The 25,878-nt window shown below is 46.1% G+C and overlaps 1 protein-coding gene and 1 non-coding gene across 8 annotated transcripts; one reads left to right on the plus strand and one right to left on the minus strand.

The window, feature by feature from the left end:
• RABL2B (RAB, member of RAS oncogene family like 2B) lies at positions 1–25,140 on the plus strand. 7 transcript variants are annotated; one of them, XM_034985960.1, is made up of 10 exons: positions 35–71; positions 802–818; positions 1,958–2,120; positions 17,729–17,758; positions 18,917–18,996; positions 19,710–19,789; positions 22,978–23,089; positions 23,427–23,524; positions 23,866–23,949; positions 24,137–25,140. In XM_034985960.1, exons 3-10 carry the CDS (start codon positions 2,014–2,016, stop codon positions 24,215–24,217), a joined length of 672 nt encoding a protein of 223 aa, XP_034841851.1. In that variant the 5' UTR covers positions 35–71; positions 802–818; positions 1,958–2,013; the 3' UTR covers positions 24,218–25,140. The 7 variants fall into 7 exon arrangements, with proteins under 7 accessions (XP_034841849.1, XP_034841851.1, XP_034841848.1 ...); XM_034985958.1 differs by lacking the exon at positions 802–818 and having other exon boundaries at positions 1–71; XM_034985957.1 differs by lacking the exon at positions 35–71 and having other exon boundaries at positions 235–1,145.
• On the minus strand, positions 7,815–7,887 carry TRNAK-CUU. The gene has a single exon. It is a non-coding gene; the product is annotated as a tRNA-Lys (tRNA).
• Positions 25,141–25,878: the final 738 nt, after the last annotated feature.

A 25,878-nucleotide genomic window follows, 5' to 3' on the forward strand; every position in this document is an offset into this window, starting at 1 on the left:
AGCAGCTGCGAAGACGCGAACGGGGCCGGAAGCGGAGTGCGGCGCCGAGTGAACCCCGGCTGGCCCGAGGGGTCCGAGGCGGGACTGGGGCGGGGCGGAACGGGGACCGGGGTGGAGCGGGACCGGGGCTGCGCGGAACGGGGACCGGGGCGCGGTGGGACGGGGCGGAACAGGGACTGGGGCGGGGCGAGACGGGGACCGGGGCGGGGTGGGACGGGGGACGGGCGCCGACTGGGCCACGGCTGGCCACCGGCGGGCCCAGCCGCGGAGTCCGGGGTCGAACCTCGTTTCCCTCAGGTGGCAGGCCCAGCCTTGGGATCCACCGTGCTTGGGCCCTGGGCGGGAGAAGGACGGATCGTTGGGTTCACGCAGCGGGGTGAGGGCAAGGGCAGTCCAGCCTGACAGGGAAGGTTGGTTCCCAGATGTGTTGGGTGCCCAAAAGATGTTGGTTGAATGAAAGAGAGCTTGCGAAGTGGATGGGGAGGACAGCGACAGCTGTCGAAGGTCTTCGAGCCTGGAGTTTAGGTCTGGGTCTGGCTTGGGAACAGGTCAGTCTGCTCCAGCGGGGAGATGGAAGGGGCAGTCCCTCCCTGTGCTCACCAACCATCTACCACTTGCCAACCACTGGTCATGAGGCTGAGGGTACCCGCGTAAACAAGGCTCAGTCCGTACCTGAGCAGTGCTACAGTCAGGGAACTCGGTCCTGCTGGCATTTTCCACCCCGACGCTGTGCACACCCCTGTCCTACCTCTTGCCACAGTGGACTCCGCCAACATTGTGTCTCCTTTCCTCTGAACCCAGCACAAGGCCTGCTCATGGTGAATAGAGCCTGAAGCCATCATTTCTGTGTGCCTAATTGACTCAGAATCTGTGCTATTGCGTGTTCTTAGTACAGTTTGAAAACTTCTATTTGGCAGCGAGGAGAGAAGAAACAGAGCTAGAGATGATGTCACACCTAGGTGTTGGCACCGGGTGGCCGGTGATGTCTTGTACAGATGAGGAATGTGAAGACTAATGTTTGGGGTGGGCAAGGATTAAGTACTCGTTTTTCATATGTTATTTGTCCTTCTGTGGCAGAATCTACTAGTCCAAATCTGGTAGGCAATTGCCTGAGTCTGCTGCCAAGGGAGGCAATCTCGGTGCAGGTACAGATTTGGCGTCATCACTATTTAGGAGATACTTGAAACTAGTAGAGATGGAAATAACCCTAGAGAAGAGGGTCTGGAGAATGCCCACACTGAGAGAGAAAAAGGCAGCTACTGATTGCAGCAGGGTGAAAAGTGGAGGGGAAGGTGGAGGCATGAGGTAGGTGATCAGGAATGCACATTAGATGTCTTTGGCTGTGTGGTCTGTCATTCAGTGATAAGACCTTAGGTCTACAGAACACTGTCTCTGTCTCACATTGATTGTTTTTTTGTCCTGTTTTACTGGTGAGAAAGCTTTCCCATGTACAACTTGTCAAATAGTCTTTCCAGGTGGGAGTGGGAGGTGTGGCCCTGAACATAGCTGCAGTAAGGAGATGACATAGAGTAAACCACCCAAAGAGGATTTGGGTGGGGACAAGATTACAACCCCACAGTTCAGCAAGTGGCGGCCGGGTTGGTAGTGAATAGAGAGGAATGGAAGTGTGTCCTTGGGCCTTGATCTCATCAGCTTCTCTCTCCTGTCCAGGAAGGGGAAAAAGTAGATTTGGTTGAGGAAACTTCTCATCTCTTTTTTTTTTTTTTTTTAAGATTTTATTTATTTATTTGACAGAGACAGCGAGAGAGGGAACACAAGCAGGGGGCACGGGAGAGGGAGAAGCACGCTTCCTGTGGAGCAGGGAGCCCGATGTGGGGCTCCATCCCAGGACCCTGAGACCATGACCTGAGCCGAAGGCAAACGCTTAATGACTGAGCCACCCAGGCGCCCGAAACTTCTCATCTCTTTAACAGTAGCCTCTTCTTGATCTTCCCAGACAGTGACAAGACCCCACACACACACACCTACCCCGGGCTGAACGCCCAGAAGCCAATGGCCAGCGACAAAGCCAAACCCTGTGAGCTCAACCAAGAGAAATACGATGCTGATGACAACGTGAAGATCATCTGCCTAGGGGACAGCGCTGTGGGCAAGTCCAAGTATGTTGGGAGATGAGAGAAGGAAGACTAGGCCCGGAGCAGGTCAGGGTGGCACAGAAGAGCATGGCTTCCATAGGGGTGATAAGGGAGTAGTCTTGGCTGGAGCCCAGGTGTGTGGGGGGAACAAGGGGGATCACAGCAGCTGTGTGTGTTGGGGAAGGGGGAGCAAGTCATAAGGACTGAGTAAATAGAGCTTTCTTCAGGAGTCTTGGCAGCACATATGGGACGGCTCACCCTGGAGACTACTGAAGCAGTCCAGGGTGAGGCGGTAAGAGCTGAGGGATCCTGTATGTTCTGTGTGGGCCGAGAGTCTGCGAGTGGGAATGGAGACCAATGACAGATTGATTGGAAGTGGTACAGATGCCTTCTTGGAGGAGCTCCCCAAGATGAAGCAGAGTGGAAGGAAATGAGGACTGACTGTGGTCAGCCTGGAGATTGGCTGACTCTTAACTGACTCCACTGCCCATGTGCACAGTTTGGGACTCCCCACCTGGTGAGTTGAAGGGGACTCTGCAGTGCATGTCCTTGTCTGCCTTCACAGCAGGAAAGTAGACCAGACATCTGCTTGAGTCCTGTCTCCTAGGTGCTCCAGAGCTACCTTGTCTTGAAGCTTCACCATTGATTCCAGGGGCTTTGCTGGTTTTTAGGCCATCTTCCTAAATTCACATTCTCTCTGCCCCACCCCATATGCATACATTGCAGATCTAGTTTAGTGTTTTACAGTTGCTTTGACCATCCTCAACAGTTGCAGTCTGGGGAGATTGCACAGTAAAGAACACCCCCTATTTCCCAGCCAAGTGTAGTGTTTCCCAGCAACAGAGCAGGAATGGCGGGCGGATAAAGAGGAGGTGGGGGCTTTGGAGAGCATAGCTTAGTGTGAGGCCCAGGGTGGCCTGCCTGCTTCCTCAGCACTGCCCAACCCAGAGTTCAATGCTGCTTTCTTACAAGCCTCGCTTAGGACAACAACAAAAAGAATCCAGGAGGTTAGCAGGATTTCAAATACCACAGCATTGGTCTCTATGGCCACAGCATCTGGAAAACAAGCAGGGCTGTGGGGCAGAAGCACCAGGCTTTCTCTGCGGTGCTGTTCTTTCTCATGCAGCAGGTTCATGCCTCTTGATTCCATTTCCTCTTTGTGTCTGTGTTTTTGGCCCCCCAAGCCTCTGTTGAGGGTGGGTTCTAATGACATAGCTCTCTCACTGCCTTCACTCCTGCACGTACCCCCTTCCTGAGTTGGATGCTACTGCAAGATGTTCTCCCCTAACGATCTCTGACCTGGCCAGCTCATGATCTGATTGTCCAGCCTGGGTCCACTTTAATAGACATTTCACTCTACAAGTGCTAAATACTAACAGGGTGAGACCCTGCTCTAGGTGATCAGTAAAAGGCCCTCTCTGTGTGCCCACTTATAACCATGTCATTTGGAGGCCCTGCCGGTCCTCCATACATTTTCCTCACATTTTCTGTACCCCTGGGCATTGCTGACCAGTACCGAGAGGAACCCATACTCCCTCTGTAGCTTCTCTTTCTACAGCTCAAGAAACCGTCTTCCCCTTTTGCGGGGGTGGAGTTCAGGCTATTTTGGGCCTTGCCTTTCTTTTGTGTGTATAGATTTTTTTAAAAGATTTTATTTATTTGAGAGAGAGAAAGCACAAACAGGGGGAGAGGCAGAGGGAGAAGCAGGCTCCCCGCTGAGCAGGGAGCCTGATGCAGGGCTTGATCCCAGGACCCTGGGATCATGACCTGAACCGAAGGCAGATACTTAACCGACTGAGCCACCCAGGTGCCCCTCGGGCCTTGCCTTTCTTAAAGATTTCTTTGGACCCAGATGCTCCCTTTGCTTAATAACAAAACATGGCCTTTCCTTATCCGCTCTTTCAGAGGTTAGCTCCAGATATGGTTTGCCCCCTGACTCAACCACTTAAGCTCCTGGCCTCCCTTTGTTTGTGTGTGGGAGGGGGGAGTGGTGGAAGGATAACAAGGCTTACTTCACAATGTTTTCTAAGTGACTAGCCCAACATTTGACACATGGTAGATCTTCAGTGGGTCTTAGTTTTATCTTCCCGTCTGCCACTAGTTTGACCTGATGAAGAAAATGAATAAAGACAAATCTTTGTTCAAAAACAGAATGGTTAGCTCCAGATGCATTGCCTTTTTTGGGTGATGGCTTTTAGGGTGTCATTCTCTCTTGGATCACTGTCCACCGTTGTGCACAGAGGGCAAAGATGCACACCCTGCTAGGGCGCGTGGTGTAAGCAGACTGGAGTTGACTAGGGGAGATTAGGGAGCGGGATACACACAGCCTGACCCATGTCCCATGCCTTATCATCCCCAAGGACCAGGAGGAGATGGGCTGGATGCCTGGGGAAGGGGCCTCCAGAGAGGGGTGCGGCGCCTGTGACACTTCACATGCTTCTGGGACAGGAGGGTAGGGACCATCACTCTTCCATGGCCCACTCTGATGAGACGAGTCTCTTGAGCTCTGCCTTCCTCCTCCACTTCAGGAGCGCATGGTCTCTCAGCGCAGTATCTGAGCACAGCCCTCTGGACCTCTGACAGCAGTAATTTCACTGGGAGATTTTCCTACTTCCGTGTAAGAAAGTGGTGTATTTTCTTTATAATATGGATGCTGTTTCTTTTCAATTATAAACAGAATCTATTATTCTTCTACAAGGGAAGCTACAGTTTAAATCTTAGAAATATAAAATCATGGCTAGAATGTGTTCAATTTATAGACAGATAAGGAGTGGCCCTTAATATGTGGGGGAAAGTGCAGTTGTAGTCTAAGGAGAGGGGTCAGGGCAGGCCTATTTGTGAAGGTGACATTTGAGCAAAGGTTTGAAGAAGGCAAGGGAACAAGCCATGCGTGGGGAGGAGCATTTCAGCTAGAGGGACTGGCCAGTGGCTGGAACAGAGGGAGCAGCGGGAAGGCAGTGGGAGAGAAGAGAGCAAATGGAAGAGGGCCTTGGGATCTGAGGAGGCTTTGAACTGAAAGAAATGGAAAAACATGGGCTGGTTTGAGCAGAGGAGTGACCAAGTCTGAATAATGTTTTAACTGGATGACTGACCAGGCTCAGAATAGGTGTTCCTCTCAATCATCAATAGAAAAAGGAGAGAAAAAAAAGTAGTAAGGAAACATTTTGACAGCACATTTATCAAGCTTGATTATTCATAGAGATTATATTTAAGACTTTCTAGAATCATGACTAATTATGAAGAGCACCTTTTCAATTATTGATGCTTGATGCTTATTGGTCATTGGAAATCCTCCTCTGTGAAATGCCTGTTTAAGCCAGTTGCCCATTTTTATTGGGTTGTTTGTCTTTTTATTATTCACTTGGAGGAATATCTTCAGACATTTGACCAATGATCCAACCTTCTTCTAGTCTGTGGCTTTTCACTCTATTACTGGTGTATTTTGACGAACAGAAACAATTTTAATAAATTGTTAAAAAATTAAAGAAAATGTTTGAGATGTAATTGATATTTAAGATTGTCATGGTGTACGACGTGATGATTTAACAAACATATTGTTGCAAAATGATTGCCGCAATAAGGTTTGTTAACACATCCGTCACTTCACATAGTTATCTTTTTTTGGTGTGGTAAAAACACTGAAGATCTACTCTCTTAGCAGCTTTCAAGTATATGGTGCAGTGTTGTTCGTTGTAGTCACCGTGCTATACACGAGATCCTCAGACCTTATCCGCCTTGTAACTACGAGTGTACCCTTTGACCAACACCTCCCATTTCTCTGTGCCATGGAATATTACTCAGCCATTTAAAAAGAGGGGACTCTTGCCATTTGCTACAACGTGGGTGGATCTTGAGGGCATTATTCTAAGTGAACTAAGTCAGAGAAAGACAAATCCTGTATGATCTTACGTGTATGTGGAATCTTAAAAAATAAATAAATACATAAAAATAGAAGATGCAAGTTCATAGGTACAACAGATTGGTGGCTGCCAGAGGTGGTGGGTAGGGGTAGGGGTGAAGGGGATCAAAAGGTACAAACTTCCAGTTTAAAATACACAAGTCATAGGGACGTAATGTGTGACCTGGTGACTATAGTTAATAACACTGTACTGCATATCTGAAAGCTTATTAAGAGAGTAATCTGGAATTTCTCATCAAAAAAAAAAAAACTCTGTAGCTATGTGTGGTGATAGACGTTAACTAGGCTTATTTCGGTGATCATTTCACAGTTTGAAAAAAGTCTTTAACTCACTTTGAGTTAGTTTTTGGTGAATAGTATAAGATAGAGATCCAGTTTCATTCTTTTCTATGTGGATTTCTGTTTTTCTTAGCACCATTTATTGAAGAGACCATCCTTTCTCCATGGTGTATTCTTGGCTCCATGGTCAAATATTTGACCATATATGTGTGGGCTTATTTCTGGGCTCTCTATTCTGTTCCATTGGTCTATGTATCTCTTCTTATGGGAGAATCATGAAGATTTGGTCCTATATTTTCTTCTAAAAGTTTTGTAGTTTCAGCTCTTAAGTTTAAGTCTTTGATCCATTTTGAGTTAACTTTTATATATGGTGTGAGGGAAGGGGCCCACCTTCATTCTTTGGCATGGGAATATCCAGTTTTCCCAGCACCATTTAAGAGACTCTCCTTTTCCCATTGAATGGTCTTTGGCACCCTTGTCAGAAATCAATTGACCATATATGTGAGGGTTTCTTTCCGAGCTGTATGTTCAGTTGGTCTGTATGTCCATATTTATGCCCAGTAGCATACTGTTTTGATTATTGTAGCTTTGAATGAAGTTTTGACCTCAGGGAAATGTGAGTTCCTCAGTTTTGTTGTTCTTTCACAAGATTGTTTTGGCTACTTGGGATCCCTTGAAATTCTGTATGAATTTTGGGATGTGTTCTTTTATTTCTGCAAAAATGTCATTGGGATTTGGATAGAGATTGCATTGAATCTGTTGATTGCTTTGGGTAAAGTTATCTACCTCGAAACAGTAAGCCTTCAAATCCACGAACACTGATGTCTTTCCATTTATTTAGGTCTTGTTTAATTTCTTTCAGCAGTGTTTTATCGTTTTAGTGTACAGTGCTATGTCTTCTTGGTTAAGTTTCCTTTTCGTATTGCTCATTGCCAATGTATAGAAATACGGTTTATTTTTGTGTGTGGATTTTATATCTTGCAACTTCACTGAATTTATTTGCTCTATTACTTTTTTTGTGGATTCTTTAGAGTTTTCTATGTATAAAATTATGTTACCTTTGAAGAGAAGGAATTTTACTTCCATCTTTCCAATTTGGATGCCTTTTCTTTGCTTTTCTTGCCTAGGTGCTTGTGTTGAGGGCTTCTTGTGGCTAATGTATTGAATTAAAAATAGTCAGGTCCCTGATGGATGAGGGACATAAGCCACCCACCCACAGTCAGCAGGTAGTTCCCTCAGCATCTGAGTGCCCACTTTGGGGAAGTGAAAACCCTGGGGTTGTTTTGACTGAAGGTGCACTCTCAATATACCCACACAAAGGAAGTAAAGTCCCAAGATTTAATACTTAATACATCCCAGAAGTGGGAGTGAAATGGGCCAGGGGAAGAGCAGTCTTCCATCCTGGGTCACAAGCGAGCAGTACAAGGTGGTTGGGGTAGGGGTCACTAACTATTTGCTGGCTCAAATTGAAGTGGTTATTTATTTATTTTTAATTTATTTATTTCTTTAAGTAGGCTCCGTGCCCAGCGTGGGACTTGAACTCACGACCCTGAGATTAAGAGTCACATGCTCTACTGACTGAGCCAGCCAGGCGCCCCTTAAGTGGTTATTTTAAAAGGTGCCAGGGAAAAGCAAAGTGGGAACTTGGGGCGGGCGTCCTAAGGTCAGGTTCTTTTTTTTTTTTTTTTTTTAAGATTTTTATTTATTTATTTGAGAGAGAGAGAGAGCACATGAGAGGGAGGAGGGTCAGAGGGAGAAGCAGACCCCCTGCCGAGCAGGGAGCCCGATGCGGGACTCGATCCAGGGACTCCAGGATCATGACCTGAGCCGAAGGCAGTCGCTTAACCAACTGAGCCACCCAGGCGCCCCTAAGGTCAGGTTCTTATCCGAATGTCCAGACTCCGTGTCAGCAAGATTGTCATGCTTGTCAGATACCTGAAGAGCAGGCTTTCATTCTTTCACAATTGAGTATGAGGTTAATTGTGTTTTTTCATATATGGCCTTTATCCTGTTGAGGAAATTACCTTCTGTTGCTAGTTCATTGAGTGTTTTTGTCATGGGATGGTGTCGGTTTTGTTAAATGCTTTTTGTGCATTTATTGAGATAAATATATAGGGTTTTCTGTCTATCGATATGATGTGGTTGATTAATTTTCTTAAATTGAACCACCCTTAAATCCCAAGAGAAATCTCCCTTGGTCATGGTGTATAGTCCTTCTAATATGAATTTGGTTTGCGATGATTGTGTTGAAGATTTTGACATCTGTATTCAGAGATACAGTTTTCTTCTACGGCATTGTCTGCCTTTGGAATCAGGGTAATTTTGGCTTCATAGAAAGAATTAGGAAATGTCCCCTTCTTCAGTTTTTTGGACAAGTTTGAGAAGTATTGGTGTTAGTTCATTAAATGCTTGGTAGAACTCTCCAGTGAAGCTACCCAGTCCTGGGCTTTTCTTTATGGGAGGTTTTTGATTACTCCTTACTTGGTATTGGTCTGTTCACATTTTCTTCTACTTCTTAAATCTGTTGGGTAGTTTGCATATTTATAGAAATGTGTGTATTTCATTTAGATTATGCGGTTTGCTGGTATACAGTTTTTCATGGTATTCTCTTATAATGCTTCTTGTTTCTGAAAAATTGATGTTAGTGTCCAATTTCAGTTCTGATTTTGATCATTTGTGTCTTCTCCCTCTTCCCTTGGCCTAGCTAAAGGTTTGTTGATTTGTGGATCTTTTCAGAGAGCTAATTTTTTTTCATTGGTGTTCTCCCTTGTCTTTCTAGCCTCTTATTTCTCTCCACTAAAATCTTCATTACTACCTCTCTCTTACAAGCTCATGTTTAGTTTGCGCTTTTGTGTCTGGTACCTTAAGTACCTGTTACTGATTTGAGATCTTTCTTCATTTTTAAGGTATGTGCTTATAGCTATAATATTTGCTCTTGGCACATCTTTGGTTTCATCCTGAAGTTTTGGTTAGCTGTGTTTTCATTTTCATTCACCTCAAGGCATTTTCTAATTGTCCTTGTGATTTCTTCTTTCACCCATTGGTCAAAGAAGGGGAGTAGGAGAGGAGAAAGCAGGCTTCCCACCGAGCAGGGAGCCCAATGCGAGGAGGGAACCCGATGCGGGACTCGATCCAAGGATCCTGGGAACATGACCTGAGCTGAAGGCAGACGCTTAACGACTGAGCCACCCAGGCACCCGACCCATTGGTTGTTTAATACTGTGTTGTTTAATTTCCACACAGTTGTGAATTTTCTGGTTTTCCTTCTGTTAGGCATTTCTGCTGTCATTCCATCTTATTGGAAAAAATACTTTGTATGATCTCAGTCTTTTTAATTTTATCAAGACTTTATGCTCTCACCTATGTTCACTTGAGAAGAATGTGTGCTCTGCTGCTGTTGGATACAGTGTGGTCTGTACATCTGTTAGGTTGGACTGGTTGTAAGGTTGTACAAGTCCTTGGTTCCCTTGTTGGTCTGTCTCAGTTGTTCTGCCCATTACTGACAATGCGGTTGGAAATCTCAGCCAACTACAGCTCCCTTGGCTTCTGTCAGTGTTCCCTTCCTTTCTTTTGGGACTCTGTTTAAGTTACATATATATTTATAACGTTTATACATTCTTGATAGGTTGAAACTTTTATCAGTGTGTAGTATCCTTCTTTCTCTCATAACTTGTGACTGAAAGTATGTTTTGTCTGACTGTAATAGAGCTGCCCCAGCTCCTTTTTGGATACTGTTTGCATGGATTATCTTCCTCTTATTTTCAGTCTTTTTGTGATGGATCGTGTATTTTAATGTATTCTGCCAGTCTCTCACTTCTTTTTTTTTTTTTTTTTAAGATTTTATTTATTTATTTGAGAGAGAGAGAATGAGAGAGAGCACATGAGAGGGGGAAGGGTCAGAGGGAGAAGCAGACTCCCCACCGAGCAGGGAGCCCGATGCGGGACTCGATCCCAGGACTCCAGGATCATGACCTGAGCCGAAGGCAGTTGCCCAACCAACTGAGCCACCCAGGCACCCCAGTCTCTCACTTCTAATGGGAAAGTTGTTATCCATTGACATTTGAAACAACGATACTTAAATTATTAGTAAAGAAGGACTTATTTCTGCCATTTAGCTATTTGTTTTCTGTGTCTTTTTTTTCCTCAATTATTTCACTACTGCCTATTTGTTTTTTGATTTTTTTGAAGTGTGCTATTTTGATTCTCTTCTTCCTTTTTTGTATAATGCTTTAATCGTTTCTTAGTGGTTACCTTAGAGATAACAATTAACATCTTAAACTTATAACAACCTATTTGATTAATACCAATTTGTCATAACAGCACACAAACACTCTGCTCCTAGATATCTCCATCCCACACTTTGTGTTGTCTCGGCGCAGACTTCATCTTTATACATTAAGTGCTGGTTAACATAGATTTATAATTATTGTTTTATGTATTTGCCTTTTAAATCATATAGGAAAAAGGGGAGTTACAAACCAAAAGTACAGGAATACTGGCTTTTATATTTACCTATGTAGCTGCCTTTACTGAAAATCTTTATTTCTTCATACAGCTTCAAATCACCATCTAGTGTCCTTTCATTTTAATCTAAAAGAGACTCACTTTAGCATTTCTTATAGAGTAGGTCCACTGGTAATGAGTCTTGTCAGCTGTATATCTGGAAATATCTTAACTTCATTCTTGAAGGATCATTTGCTGGATGTAGAAATCCTGGTTGACAGCTTTTTAAATATGTCATCCCACTGCCTCTGACTTTAGTGGTGTCTGATGAGAAAGTGGCTGTTTGTCTTATCAAGGATTTTATCTTTAGGTTTCACCAGTTTGCCTGTGATGTATCTCAGTGTGGACCTCTGGGTGTGTGTACTCACGTCTTGCATCAAGTTTGGGAAGTTTTTTGGGTTTTTTTGTCTTTTTGCTTTTAAAGATTTATTTGAGAGAGAGAGCCTGGTGCAAGCATGTGTGTGCGTGTGCACAGGGAAAGGGGCAGAGGGGGAGAGAGAGGGACAGCAAACTCCGTGCTGAGCACAGAGCCTGATGCGGGGCTCGATCTCATAACCCTGAGATCATGACCTGAGCTGAAATCAAGAGTTGGATGCCCAATTGACTGAGCCATCCAGATACCCCAAGTTTGGGAAGTTTTTAGGCATTGTTTTTTCAAATCTCTCTCTTTTCTTTATGATGCATATGTCAGTATGCTTTATGTTATCCCACACGTTCCTTTGCCCTGTTCACTTTCTTTTTTTTTTTTTTTACGTTTTTCTCTTTTTTTTTAAGATTTTATTTATTTATTTGACAGAGAGAGACACAGCGAGAGAGGGAACACAAGCAGGGGGAGGGGGAGAGGGAGAAGCAGGCTTCCCACGGAGCAGGGAGCCCGATGCGGGGCTCGATCCCAGGACCCTGGGATCATGACCTGAGCCGAAGGCAGCCGCTTAACCAACTGAGCCACCCAGGCTCTGTTCATTTTCATTCTTTTTTTTTTCCCTCTCCAACTGGGTAATTTCAATTGCCTTATCTCAAGTTTGTTGATCCTTTCTTCTGCCTGCTCAAGTATGTTGTTGAAACCCTCTAGTGAGGGTTTTGTTTTGTTTTTTTTAATTAATGTGCTTTTCAGCTCCAGAAGTTTTGTGGGTTCCTTTTCATAATTTCTGTCTCTTTATGAATGTTCTCATTTTGTTCATATATCATTTCCTGATTTCCTTTAATTCTTTGTCCATAAATTCCTTTAGCTCTTTGAGCACATTTAAGATAATTCCAGTGTCTGTATTTCTTCTGGGATTGTTTCTGTCCAATTCTTTGTTTCATGAGATGGGCCATATCTTCTCATTTCTTTGTTTGCTTTGGCTTTTTTTTTTTTTTATGAGAATTAGGCATTCTGAGTATCTTAATGTGGTAACTTTAGAAATCATGTTCTCCCACTCCTCAGGGATTGCTGATTTCTGCTTGTTTGGGGCTAGAGTTATCTGTTTGTAACTTTTCCAAACTATTTTTGCAAAGTGTGTATTCCTTGTTGTGTGTGGTCACTGATGTTTCTGTTCTGTTATCTGTGGTCAGACCACAGTGACCTGACAAAGATTTCCTTAAGTTTCTGGCTCCAAAAAAGGAAGGAAAAGCAAAGGTGTTCCTAACCCTTGAAATCTCCGACAGATGCCAGCAAGGGAACCCTGAAGCCTGAGAGAGCTGAGACCTAAATGTCTAAAACATGCAACCCAGACTTTCTGAGGGCAGTCTTTCTACTGCCACCCCTGGCCCTAGCCTGGTTCCTGGAGTCCAGGTCACAAGGTCAGCGCAGTGGGCCCAAGGGATGGGTGGTGGCAGCTGCTTGGCCTATGTCGCTCTTCCACCTGGAACCAGCTCTCTGCTTTCATGTAGTGCTCTCCTGCTTGCTATGTGTCCAGTCAGGTTCCAGAGTTCGGAAACGGTTGATTCTGATCAATTTTTCCAGTTTACTGGATATCTCAGTTGGGGGTTCACCCCCTAGAACTTCCTACTCCACCATTTGGTTAACAGCCTCAAGGTTCATTTTTTTCCCAAGCATATTCAATTGCTTAGACACCATTAATTGATGGAACAGTTCTCGACCCCATTGAATCATAGTGATGCCTTTGTTCTAAATGCCATGACCACACGTGTAGCAGCATATATTTTAAGGGCTTATTTAGTGTCTGTCTTCATCTGCTACAATGTAAGCTCCATGAAGACAGGGATCTTCATCTGTTTAGTTCAGTGTTATGTCATGGCACCTAGCATAGTGTCTCGCACGTGGTAAGCACTCAGTAAATTTAACTAGTTGATACTAAAATTACTTGTCTATTCTTTTGAGAACATTTATGATGTTATCATTTTTATGATATTAAACATGATACCACAGTGAATATTTTTGTGCCTACCATCTTGGGTACACATTTAGGCCTGTGAGGAAATTGCCTAGTTTTAGGATTAGCTCAAACTTTAAGATGCCCATATTGCTCTCCAAAATAGTTATGTTACGTGTGCACTCCTGCCAGGATGGTATAAGAGTTTCTGTTGCTCCACAAAATCCCCAGTGTTTGGTGTCTGAATTTTGCCAGTCTATAGGGCTGTGAATGCTATTTCATTCTGTTTTAATTTGTAATAAAATGATTAAATCGTTAAATTAAAACACTGAGCATCTTTTTATATATTTGTTATCCATTCATCTGTTCATATTGTTAGTACACAGGTTGTTTGTGTGTTCTCTTATCAGAGCTGTTTATATTTTCTGTATATTAATTCTTGTCAGTTGTTGGCATTGCATATATCTTCTCCCCGTCTGTGTGGTTTTGGCTTGCTTTTTTTTTTTCTTAACTTTTCATTTTGAAATAACACAGATTTCACAGGATGTTGCAAAGAGAGTACAGAGAGGGCTTGTGCACCCTTCACCAGCTGCTCCAGTGATAATATCTTAGGTAACTATAGAACAACATCAAGGTCAGGACATTGGCATTGGCTTATTAGTGCATGTATAATTCTGTGTCATTTTATCACATGTGCAGGTTTCTGTAACCATCATTGGCATCAAGATACAAAACTTTGGTCATGTTACCCGTTTCTAGTTACCCGTTTCTAGTCACACCCACCCCACCTCACTTCCCACCACCACTGACCCCTCTAACCACCAATCTGTTCTGCATCTCTGTAATCATGTCATCTTGGCAACATTGTATAAATGGAATTATACAACCTGTGACCTTTTTCACTCCACAGAGTAGTAACCTTAAGACCCATCCAGGTTGTGGCACTATCAATACTTTGTTCCTTTTTGTTGCTGAGTAGTATTCCATGGTGTAGACAGCCACAGTATGGTTTTCTAGACTGTTCCAGTCACCTGTTAAGTGACATTTCGGTTGATTCTGGGTCTTGGCTATTACACATGACACTGCTGTGAACACGTGTGTAGGTTTTTGTATGGACATGAGTTTTCATTTCATGGCTTAATCATACAGTGAGTATATGTTTCATTTGTTAAGAAACTCAGATTTTTTCTAGAATGTCTGTTTTCCCACTAGCAATGTATGAAAGACGTGGTTTTCCTACACCCTTGCCAACATTTAGTGTTGTTGCTATTTTTTATCCTGGCCATTGTGACAGGCGTGTAATGATAGCTCATCGTGGTCTCAGTTTCTATTTCCCTGGTGCTTGGTGGGGTGGAACACCTTCTCCTGGGCTTATTTGCCATGTGTACATTCCTCTTTGGTTAAATGTCTCTTCATGTCTTTTGCGCATTTTCTAAATGAGTTTTTTTTTAACTGTAGAGTTTTGGTAATTCTTTACTTTCCCAGGAACTGGCCTTTGTTCGATGTGCTCTTTGCAGACATGGTCTTCCCATCTAGAGCTTGTCTTCCCACTGTCACAGCAGGCTTTCTCATAAAGCAGAAGGTTTTACTTTCCATGAAGTCCAGTTTGCCACTTGTTTCTTTTACGGATCATGCCTTTGGTGTTACCAAAATCATGGACTCTGGTCTTTGCCAAGCTCTGGCTCCAAAGCATCTTTTTCCTATGTTTTCTTCTAAAAGTTTTATATTTTTACATTTTATACTTAAGTCTGTGATCAGTTTTGAACTAACTTTTGTTTAAGGTATGAGGGTGTAGGGTAAAGGGTTATTTTTTTCCTTAAAGATATTCCGTTGGCATCATTTGTTGAAAAGGCTGTCATTCCTCCATTGAATTGCTTTTGCACCTTTGTTAAAAATCAGTTGGCCCTACTTCTGTGAAGCTGTTTCTGGATTCTTTCTTTTGTTCCGTTTGTCTATGTGTCTGTCCCTCTGCGAGCACCACACAGTCTTGACTAAGGGAGCCAAAGTAAGTCTTAAAATTGGGTAGAATGATTCTTCCCACTTTATTCTTTTCAAGTTTGTTTTGGCTTTTCTTTTTTTTTAAGATTTTATTTATTTGCGAGAGAGACAATAAGAGACAGAGAGCATGAGAGGGAGGAGGGTCAGAGGGAGAAGCAGACTCCCTGCCGAGCAGGGATCCCGATGCGGGACTCGATCCTGGGACTCCAGGATCATGACCTGAGCTGAAGGCAGTCGCTTAACCAACTGAGCCACCCACACGCCCTGGCTTTTCTAATTCCTTTGCCTGTCTATATAAATTTTTCATAATCTCGACAATACCTGTAAAACATCTTGCTGGAATTTTACTAGGCATTGCATTAAGCCTCTATATAACTTTTAGGAGAATCGACATCATTTTTATATTGAGTTTTCCAGTCCATAAACATGGTATGTCTCTCCATTTATTCAGATCTTCTTTAGTATTTTTCACAGTATTTGGTACTTTTCGGTGTACTAGTTTCCCTCTATTCCTGTTGGTTTGTTTGTTTGTTTTATCGTGAATGGGTGTTATATTTTTCAGATGTATTTTCTCCATTGATTGACAATGATCCTTTGATTTTTCTTCTTTAGCCAGTTAATAGGGTAATCTACATTGATTGATTTTCAAATATTGAACTAGCCTTGCACCCCTAAAATAAATCATACTTGGTCATGGTATACAACTTCTGTTATACGTTCCCACGTTCTATTTGCTAATATGTTGTAAATGCTGTGTGTCTACATTCATTAAGGATATTGGTCTGTAGAGTTGTTTTTCTTTTTCTGTACTGTCTTTGATAGGTTTTGGTATCAGGATAAACTGACTTCATAAAATGAATTCCCTCCTCTTCTCTTCTCTGGAAGACATTGTACAAAATTGATATTAATTCTTACACTGTTTGGTAGAATTCTACCCTGAAACCATCTGGGCTTAGAGATTTATAGTTCTAGGACTATTCAAATGATCTGTTTCATATTAGGTTAGTTTTGCTTATTTGTGGTCTTAGGAATTGGCCCATTATTGAAATTTTCTGTATTTTCATTTATTTCAAGCACATTGTAGTTGTTCATTTCTTTATTTTTTTAAAAGATTTATGTATTTATTTATTAGCATGTGTACACGGGGCGGGGCAGAGAGAGAGGAAGAGAGAAACTCCAAGCAGACTCTGCGCGGAGTGCTAAGCACAGAGCCCGGTGCAGGGCTTGATGTCAGGACCCTGAGATCACAACCCGAGCCAAAACCAAGAGTCGGCCCGACTGTGCCACTCAGGCACTCTATACTTGCTCACTTATGACAGCTGCTTTAAAAACTTCTATTGGTTGTCTTTTTTCATTCATTTTGAGATCTTCCTCATTCTTAATACAGTAAATGATTTTTGGTTGACACTTGGACATTTTGACTATCCTGTTATGAGACTCTGGATCTTATTTGACCCTTCTGTTTTAGCTGGCTTCCTGTGGCATTGCTCCAGCAGAAGGGAGAGAGGCAGCACTTGGGGCCTCCACTGGCACCATGCAGTGGGGCAGGGGTCTCACTGCCGTCTGGTAGACAGAAAGTTCCAGCTCCCTGTTTGGCCTCCTTTGACCCCAGTGCAGCTTGGTCATGTTGTTGAAGTAGAAGTCTAAGCTCCCCACTAAGGCTACAGTTTTTCTGGTGTTTGCATGGTGGTTATAGTCCAAATGTTTTTTGTCCTAGGCAGCAATAAACTAAAATTCCATAAACTGCTTTCATGGGCATCGCATTCTAGTTGAGAGGAATAGACTGTCAATAAGTAAAATACTATTTCTGTTGTGATTGCCCTCAGGTAGAGATAGAGTACAAGATGAGGCAGGACTTGCCTGTTACAAATAAGATCATCAGGGAAGGTCTCATTGCTCAGGTGACATTTGAGCAAAGCCCTAAAGGACCTGCAGAATATTAGGGAAATGGTATTTGGGCAAAAGGCACAGCCTTCCTGGCATCAGTTTTCCGTGAAGAGGCAGGGGTGATTGTGTTCGTCAGCACTATGCAGAGGCAGAAACAGTGGGTCTGAGAGCCTCCCATGGACTGCTATATACAGGTGTAGTAACGCAGGCTGTTTTGTTATGAGGGGCTAGTAATTCTGATTCCAGGTTCCAGGCTTGGAGAATGGGGTAATGCCACTAACTAGATAATTCAGGGGCAGGGACAGGGTTAGTGGGTTAAAGAAACTCACTTTTAGATTTATTGAGTTTATGGTTCACACAGACTTCTCCAGTGTAGATATATGGCAGAGCTCCAAAGACAGGTCTCTATTTCTTCAACTAATATTAGTGACCAGCTGTTACAGTGTCCAAAAAGGAGTAAGGTGGAGTCCCTGCCCTCAGGCAAAGCGGCTGTGGGGGCTGGATCAGTGTTAGAGCTCTGGGGTGCCAGGAACTTAAAGGGAGTCAGGAAGAGGGTAGGTGGGCAGTTCCTGGGCATTATCCTAAAAGGAAACTCTGTGGCTGTGGAGTGAATGGGGGAGAGGAGCCACAGGTGGCCCTAGGTTATCAGCCTGGACAGGGGTGATGCCGTGGGGCAAGGAGGAGGGGAGGTTAGAGGATGTACCTGACCACCTTGCACACTGTCCTTACAGACTTATGGAGAGGTTTCTCATGGACGGATTGTATCCTTCAAGGTTTGCGGTATTCTGTGTTCCTGTGGTCCTTCCCCCCTCATACCAACTCAACCTCACTGCTCACCCCTTTACTCCAGTGGTCCAGGGAGGAGGGATAGATGAGTGAACACACAGGTTTCATTCATGCTTGTTTCTTACCAGCTGGCAGCACACATCATCGATGCTGCATATTTTGGAGCTTACTCATATTTGCATTTGCTTTCTATCAGGAAGACAGTGGAATGGCTAATAGCACCTGGTCCTATGCCTGGATTCAAACTCCACCTCCTCCTTCTTACTAGCTCTGGCAACCTCTGTGACCTCAAAACTTTGGCTAACATTTTACAGTTCTCTGGTATGAACGAACTTTGTAAAACAGGACCCACTCCCTCCTCCCATGGATTGTCCACGTTGTCTAGGTTTGGAGTGAGACACTCCCTGGCAACCGGGATGGTTTTAAAAAAGCTTCCCGGATGAATCTACGGAGAACCATGGCAGAAAAGAGCCCTGGAGTGACACCACTCCCTGCCCTGCACAGAGATGCTCAGGGCCTTGCCCTGCCGCCCCGCAAAGTGGAGTCTGAGTATATCTTGCTTCACCTCATACCACGTGCTCCTTCACACCCACCCGCCTGCCTCCCCCCACCCCCTTCCCTCCCCTTGCTGGTTAAAGCTCTCCGCACCTTGCGGCTTCAGGAAGTCTCATTTCCCAGGCTTTTTGTCAGGGTTTCACACACAGGCAGTTCATAAACAGCTTGTCAGCTGTCTGGCTTCTGGAGGCTTTTTTCCCTGGAATTGTCACGTGCTGCTTAAGGCCGGGTTTCCTCTCTGGCCTGCAAGAGCCCCATCCATAAAGGGACTGGGACACCCACGGTTGCATTTTCCAACTACATGAGGCTGTTGATGACGGCTTCTCTGTAAAATTCCATTCCGTGTTGTCCCTGGTACTTAGAGGTCCAAAACACACCCCAGCTTCTCCTGCCTCTCGCCTTTCCGTGGAGTCTGTGCCAGTGATCTTTGAAGCTGATCCTCTGCAACATTCATTCCATTTAAAATAAGAAGAACTCCAGAAAGAAAAAGAGAGGGCCAGTTTCATCACCAGTGCCCCCACCCCACGCACCTTCCCTGCCTTCCTTTTGTTCATCTCTGTTCCTTAACCTGAATGCAGTCGGCCACAGCAGCTGTCCACGTACGCCCTGACCCTGTACAAGCACACGGCCACGGTGGATGGCAAGACTGTCCTTGTGGGTGAGCAGCACAAGGCCGGGCCATGGACTCTCAAGGGGGAGGAGAGGGGAGGGGAGAGAAGTCCATGAGAGAGAGTCAGACAGGAAGGAAGGGAGACCCCCAGCAGAGAGTAGGGGTGATAGGATAGGAAGGAGCCTGGGAGCCCGGAGCCCAGGGGAGCGGGGAGGAGGCGCACAAGGCCTCAGTTCCAGCTCTCTGACCTGGTATTCTAATTTAGCCAGCGTAAAGAAATAACAATTGTGGTCTGAGTGTTATCTTCTACAAAAGGTTTTGACTTTCTGTGATGTCACTACCTCCTGCTTGGCTAGGCCACACATCCTGCCTGGCAGTGTCTGCCATCTGTGGTCAACACACGTGGGAAGTCAGCCTAGTTTCAACCTTGGAGGGCCCTGCATCTTGTGGGCGGGGGAATGGGGAAACCTACCTTCTCCCTTTTGGGACTTCCTGTCTGCATTCTCCTTCCTCCTGGCCTGGCCATGTGTTTCCCTCTTACCCACTCCCATGCACACACACGTACACAGACTTCCCATGGCACACCCAGGTGCGTTGTGTCCTGATGACGCACACATACGAGCTGTGTGGTCTTTGTTCCTCCCTGTCCTCCCCACATGTTGTGTTTCTGCACACACAGATCTGCACAGAGATGCTCAGGGTGTCCGGGTCTCTCTGCCCTCCAGCCGCATCAGACAGACAGAGTTGTGTTCATGTTGCAGATTTTTGGGACACAGCAGGCCAGGAGCGGTTCCAGAGCATGCACGCCTCCTACTACCACAAGGCCCACGCCTGCATCATGGTACGAAACCAGCTGGGCAGTGGACGAAGGCTCTGGGCAAGCTTGAGGGGTGACCCAGTAGTGCTGAGCCCTCCTCACCAAGGCTGGGTACTGGGGGAGAGGGGATCGGGGCAGCCTGGGGAGGTTTCTGAGCGAGAACATGGCCGGGTGAGCTTCTCTTCAAGTGGGGCTGGATGAGGAACCCCCATCCAGGGGGTGGAGCACATCCAGGGCCTCAGATTCGGGCATGGCGTCTAAGAGGCAAATACAGTCCTTCCCTGATAGGAGCCACCTCCTCCGACAGGCTCCCAAGGCCCCCTCGACTGTCACCTGGTGCTGCTCCCAAACCAGCCCCTCTCCTCTGTGCTATCTACAACGCAGTCTTCAGGGGGCTCCCCATAGCCACAGGGTAAAAAGTGCCGTAAGAGGACCTGAGGGACAGCTAGAGAAGCGCGGGAGGGCCGTGCAAGTCTGTGTCACTGGGGCCTCCTGCCCAGAGCCCTGGCTCCATTCACAAGCTCCATTATCCCTTGACACAAAATCTCTTGAAATTTTCCAAATTGTAATATTAGTACCTGTAAGAGGACAGAACAAGAAGGTGACTGGGTAAGGCACTGGGGGCAGTGCAGGCCAGCAGTCTCACCTGGAGGCTCACATAGTCAACATCTCTGACCCTGGAGAAGTGGGAAGGGAGAGCCCAGCCATGTCTGTTCCAATTCTGCACTGGCCTTTGGGGCTCTGAGCTTACCTGCACTCTCTCTCTGGGAGTAGCCTCCTCCTGCCTCTGACACCTCTCCATTGGCTCCATTTGGACCATCTTCTGAGGCCTGGGGGTGTCTGTCCTGCCAGCATTCCTACATGCCTGTCTGCAGCTCTCTGCTGCATGGGGCCTGGCATGTAGAAAATGCTCGGGTGAGCTTCTCTTCAAGTGGGGCTGGATGAGGACCCCCCATCCAGGGGGTGGAGCACATCCAGAGCCTCAGATTCAGGCATGGCGTCTAAGAGGCAAATACAGTCCTTCCCTGATAGGAGCCATCTCCTCCGACAGGCTCCCAAGGCCCCCTCGACTGTCACCTGGTGCTGCTCCCAAACCAGCCCCTCTCCTCTGTGCTGTCTAGAACACAGTCTTGTGGTGACCATATGGGGATCTGAGAGTCCCAGAGGGAGCTGCACTTTGAAACCCTGACGGGGATGCTCCTCATCCCTGCCAGGTCTTCCTCAGCTCTTGAAACAAGGAGAGGTAGCTCAGGAAACCAGACAGATATGGATGAGAGGTGACTGATGGCGGTCACGGGAGGCAGCCTGGTGTCCAGTGGATTCCAGAGGATTCATTAGTGTGCTTTATAAGAAGTCTTTATTGGGGATTCAAGACAACGTGGTCATTTGTTGAAATGGGGCCTGGGTGTACTGTGGAGGAGCCTCCCAGGTGGACCTCCTGTTGCCTCAGCTGTAACAGCTGGCTGACCCTCGCCCATTGCCATGCAGGGCAAGCCCCTGGCGCTGGGTGAGGTCCATTTGCTCCCATGAAGGGCTGGGTGGTTCAGAAGGAAGAGCAGCCATTCCAGCAAGTTACAGGGTTGTCCACCTCGATCCACTGTTGTGCTGGGGCAGTTTGGGCCTGTGAGTCCATCCCAGAGGCTGGCCTTTGAGGGGCTCCTGCCACAGGTTTGAGGGGCCCCATCCCTGCAGCAGATATTCCAAGCATCTCAGGACTTCTGGCCTCCCCTGCCCTTAGAGCAAGTCTGCAGTGCTCATGCTTATTGCTAATATTTTAAAATAGGTAGAAACTATAAATTGTAAAATTTAATCAAATTACAAGCTACAAAATAATAATAAAAGGTAGTCTTTCCAACTCCGGCCACTGTTGTGAGAGGGGCTGCTGCCATGTGCATGCACCTGCAGGGGGCGGTCGCACAGAACCGCCCCGGCTTCCTGATCAAAAGGAACAAGCAGACGTAGAGCACTGAGGGCTCGCAACTCCTTCCCTTCAAGGGTCCGATTCACCTTAAGACTGTGGGTGTGGAGCCAGCGGCCGAAGACAGAGGTGTAGTGGTGGTGGTCGTGAAGCACAGATCCGGCCAGTAAAAACCTGACACCTCCTACATGCAGACCACCATCAACAAGAAGCCCGGGCCACCCTCAGCAGCACCAGGCACATGATCTGCAAGAACAAGTACCAACCAGATCTGCGCACGGCTGCCACTTGGAGAGTCAGCGCCGTCCTGCGCAGCCCGAAGCCCGTGATGGTGAAGAGGAAGCCGGCCCGCTCCACCAAGAGCTCCTGAGCACCTGCCCCCCACCTCCAGGGCAATAAAGATGCCAAACCACCTCCAAATAATAATAATAGATAAAAATGACTTAAAAGGTTTAAAATACAAAATGAACAAGAGATTAAACAAAAGTTTAAAATTAAAAGTACACCAATAGTGGGTGCCTGAGTCCGTTGAGCATTTGATCTTGATTTCAGCTCAGGTCCTGATCTCAGGGTCATGGGATCGAGCACCGTGTCAGGCTTCTGCTCGGCAAGGAGTCTGCTTGAGTTTCTCTCTTCCCCCCGCCCCCCACTTGCATTATCTGTCTCTCCCTCTCTCTAAAATAAGTACAATCTTTATTTAAAAAAAAAAAAAAAAAGCACATTAGTAACTACAGGGAAATTTTTGAGGCATTTGAAATTATTACAAAGGAATTTTTAAGAAAGATTGATTTATTTTAGAAAGAGAGAGCATGTGTGTGCGGTGGAGAGGGGAAGGGCAGAGGAAGAGGAAGAGAATCTCAAGCAGACTCCCCACTAAGCACAGAGCCCAATGCGGGGTTCGATCTTACGAGCCGAAGATCATGACCTGAGCCCAAACCAAGAGTCCGACGCTCAACCGACTGAGCCAGCCAGGCATCGCACAAAGGAATTTCAAGACAAAGTTTAAGCAATAAAAATAATAGACTAAGAAGAAACCAAAAAATTTACAGTTTGCAAAAGACTATGTTGGTTAGTACAATGATATACATCTTGGTTAAAATGGGTACACAGGATTAGGTGGCAAGATAACAAAAAAAGAATAAACATTTTAAAGGCCACTTTTGGATCCGGAGGTTCTGGGGGCTTCCCTGAGAAGGGCAGGCACAGGGCCTCTGACCTGCTTGTGTGTGTCAGGTGGGGGTGGTGTGCAGACACTGACGCACCTGAGCTATTTTCCTTCCTCTGTTCATTGCAGGTGTTTGATGTGCAGAGGAAAGTAACCTACAAGAACCTGAGCACTTGGTATACAGAGCTTCGGGAGTTCAGGCCAGAGATCCCATGCATCGTGGTGGCCAATAAAATTGATGGTGGGGCCATCCCTGCATCTGGGTGTCCACACTCCATGGGGGACCCACCACCACACATTTCCTCCTCCATTCCTGGGACAGTAAACCTTCAGTGATCTGTCCTCCTTCCCAAAATACAGCCCTTGTTTGCTTGCTGTCAATCTCTTTCCAGGAGAGAACTGAGCCAATCTTCCCTCTTCCCAAGACACAGATCCCTGTTAAATGAACTCTTTCTAGGACATGTCCCCTGATTGCCCCTGCCTGTCCCACTTTCTGGAATGGCCTCTAGTGACCCACTCTGCAAAACCCTCTCCCTTTCCCTTGATGGACAGGCCAATGTCCTACCTTCTCTCTACAGCAGACATAAAGATGACCCAAAAGAGCTTCAATTTTGCCAGGAAGTTCTCCCTTCCCCTGTACTTTGTCTCAGCTGCTGATGGTACCAATGTCGTGAAGGTAATGGTGGACTGCAGAGGTTAGGAAAGGCCAAGTGGTCAAGGGACCAGGGAAGCCGCAATGAGAAGGGTTGGCTGCAGGGAGAGGACAGGCCTTGCTGCAGGGGCCATGAGTGGGCAATCCAGAGCAAGCGGTGATAGGAAGGGGTCATGGCTTGTTTTGACAGTAGGGGAGGTGATGGGCCTGGGCTTGGTGGGGAAAAATATATTGGTTGGGACAAGGTGAATTGAGGGGTGACCTTGCTTACTTTAGGGGTGGAGTGTTGTGTGGACATAGGATGGGGACAGGGCGCTGGGGCCCACTGCCATGTCTTCCTTCCCGCCACCTCCACCTACCCCCAGCTCTTCAATGATGCGATTCAATTAGCTGTGTCTTACAAACACAACTCCCGGGACTTCATGGACGAGGTTTTGCAGGAGCTTGAGGTAGGTCAAGTGGAAATGTTGGACGGGATAAAGCTTCTCTGCAGAGAGATGCAGAACATAACCCAGTAGAGTGGCTCCTGCTGGCCCTTGCAGGCAACGCATGCTCACCATGCATGCGCCCCCTAGAAGTATCAGAACTACACGGGGCAGACCCAGGGCCAGGCCTCACCTGCAACCTTGTCCACAGAACTTTGATTTGGAGCAGAAGGAGGAGGAAGTGCCAGACCGAGTGCAGCGTGGCAACATCGAGAGCCCCTCCCCTTCCTGAGTCAGAGAAGGAAGCCTCTCTCCTCGTGGACTTTGGGGAGGGGGCGGTATCTTTCAGAATACCCTCCCCTCAGCAACCCTCCAGTTATGAATTGAAAAATTCTTGCAGGCCATCTCCCTGTCTACCTCCTGCAAGCCCACCCATTCCATTGGCCTGCCCCACTTCCATGGCCCACAACTCCTGACCCTTCCACAGTTGTCCTTTCCCCTGGACTCAGGTACCGGGATGGGGTCTGCACCAGCAAGCACCCTTGACAGGTGTGAGAGATCCACAGCAGACCCTGAAGCAGAATTAGAGATCGTAGCCTCAGCCTCCCCAGGTTGTGTGGAAGCAGGGAAGAGCTTCAGGAAACATGCTTTGTGTGTCTCAAATAAAAGGAAATTGAGGTGTTTTCTCTCCCAGAACCGAACTCAGGGCCTATTCATTGTCTTTCCACCAAGGGAATGATTTCTAATCCCTGATGGCCCCTATTCCCAACCCTACAGATTTGGGGTGGGCCTCCATTCTTTTTCATCTTTAGTGTCCCAACCAACTTTTTTTCAGAAATGGTTTTGAGCAGACAGCTGTTCCTATCACAGGACAGGTTTACCATTAAAGCCCAGGGAAACAGGTCACAAGTCCTGCCACCCTTAGCTGTACCGTGAGGCATGCCCCTTTGGATTCTAAGAAGAGCTTCCCTTTAAAGCCCCTGTTCCAGCCGATGATGCTTTCCTGCCTTTTTTTGAGGACTGTTGTGGGTACTGCCCTGTGGGGCAGGGAGAGGGGCCGCCCTGCTGCCTTTCCCACTTCCTTCCAGGACTTGTGGTTCACTAGTGTGTTTGTATGATCATCTTGTGCATCATCATTTCCGTTGTTTTCATATTTATAGTAAAGTTTGAATTAACATAAACATTTCATGTATGTGCATGCTTGTAGGTCTGGATTTCACTGAGCAAAAAGCCACAAAATAACTTGCAATCATCAGCTAGATGAATGAGGGAAGCTGCCTTGATCTGCCATGTGAGGGCAGCCCGGTCAGCTCTGCTGTAATGAAGACCATTGCAGTGGAATTTAGTGGTTTTTGTTTTTGTTTTTGTTTTTTTTAAGATTTTGAGAGAGAGAGCATAAGGGGTGGGGTGGGGTGGGGTGGGGTGGGGGAGAAGCAGTCTCCCTGCTGAGCAGGGTTAGGGTTAGGCCCCTGAGGTCATGACCTGAGCCAAAGGCAGACACTTAACCAACTGAGCCACCCAGATGCCCCAAAATTTAGAGTTTTAAAAAGAATGAGTATTTGGGAAGAACAAGAAACAAGAACAAACTGTATTTGCCTTTAAATTGCTAATACTTACAATTTCAACTGAAAAGATTTACTTGACCTGGGATTTTGAGAAATGTGTTACCCTGGTGAGGTGGGCTTTTAAAAACTACCAAAAAAAAAAAAACCAAAAAAGCCCTTTGGTGTTGTACATGACTAGTATTTTTTTTTAACATAATGGCTTTATGGAGATATCATTCAAATACCATAAAATTCACCGTCAGTATTAGTTTTCCATAACCATTTTGCATCAGGTTCCCTAGTGAGAGGGCAGGAGGCCAGAAGCTAAGCAAGGGTGTGGTCTCCCTGCCCCAGGGAATCTCCGGAGCACAAACTGGCCCACGGAGTTGGTCCCACTTGGGAACCAGGG

This window comes from Mirounga leonina, unplaced genomic scaffold, assembly GCF_011800145.1.
Source record: "Mirounga leonina isolate KUSES-001 unplaced genomic scaffold, KU_Mleo_1.0 Mir_375, whole genome shotgun sequence".
In the NCBI taxonomy this organism is placed as follows: domain Eukaryota; kingdom Metazoa; phylum Chordata; class Mammalia; order Carnivora; family Phocidae; genus Mirounga; species Mirounga leonina.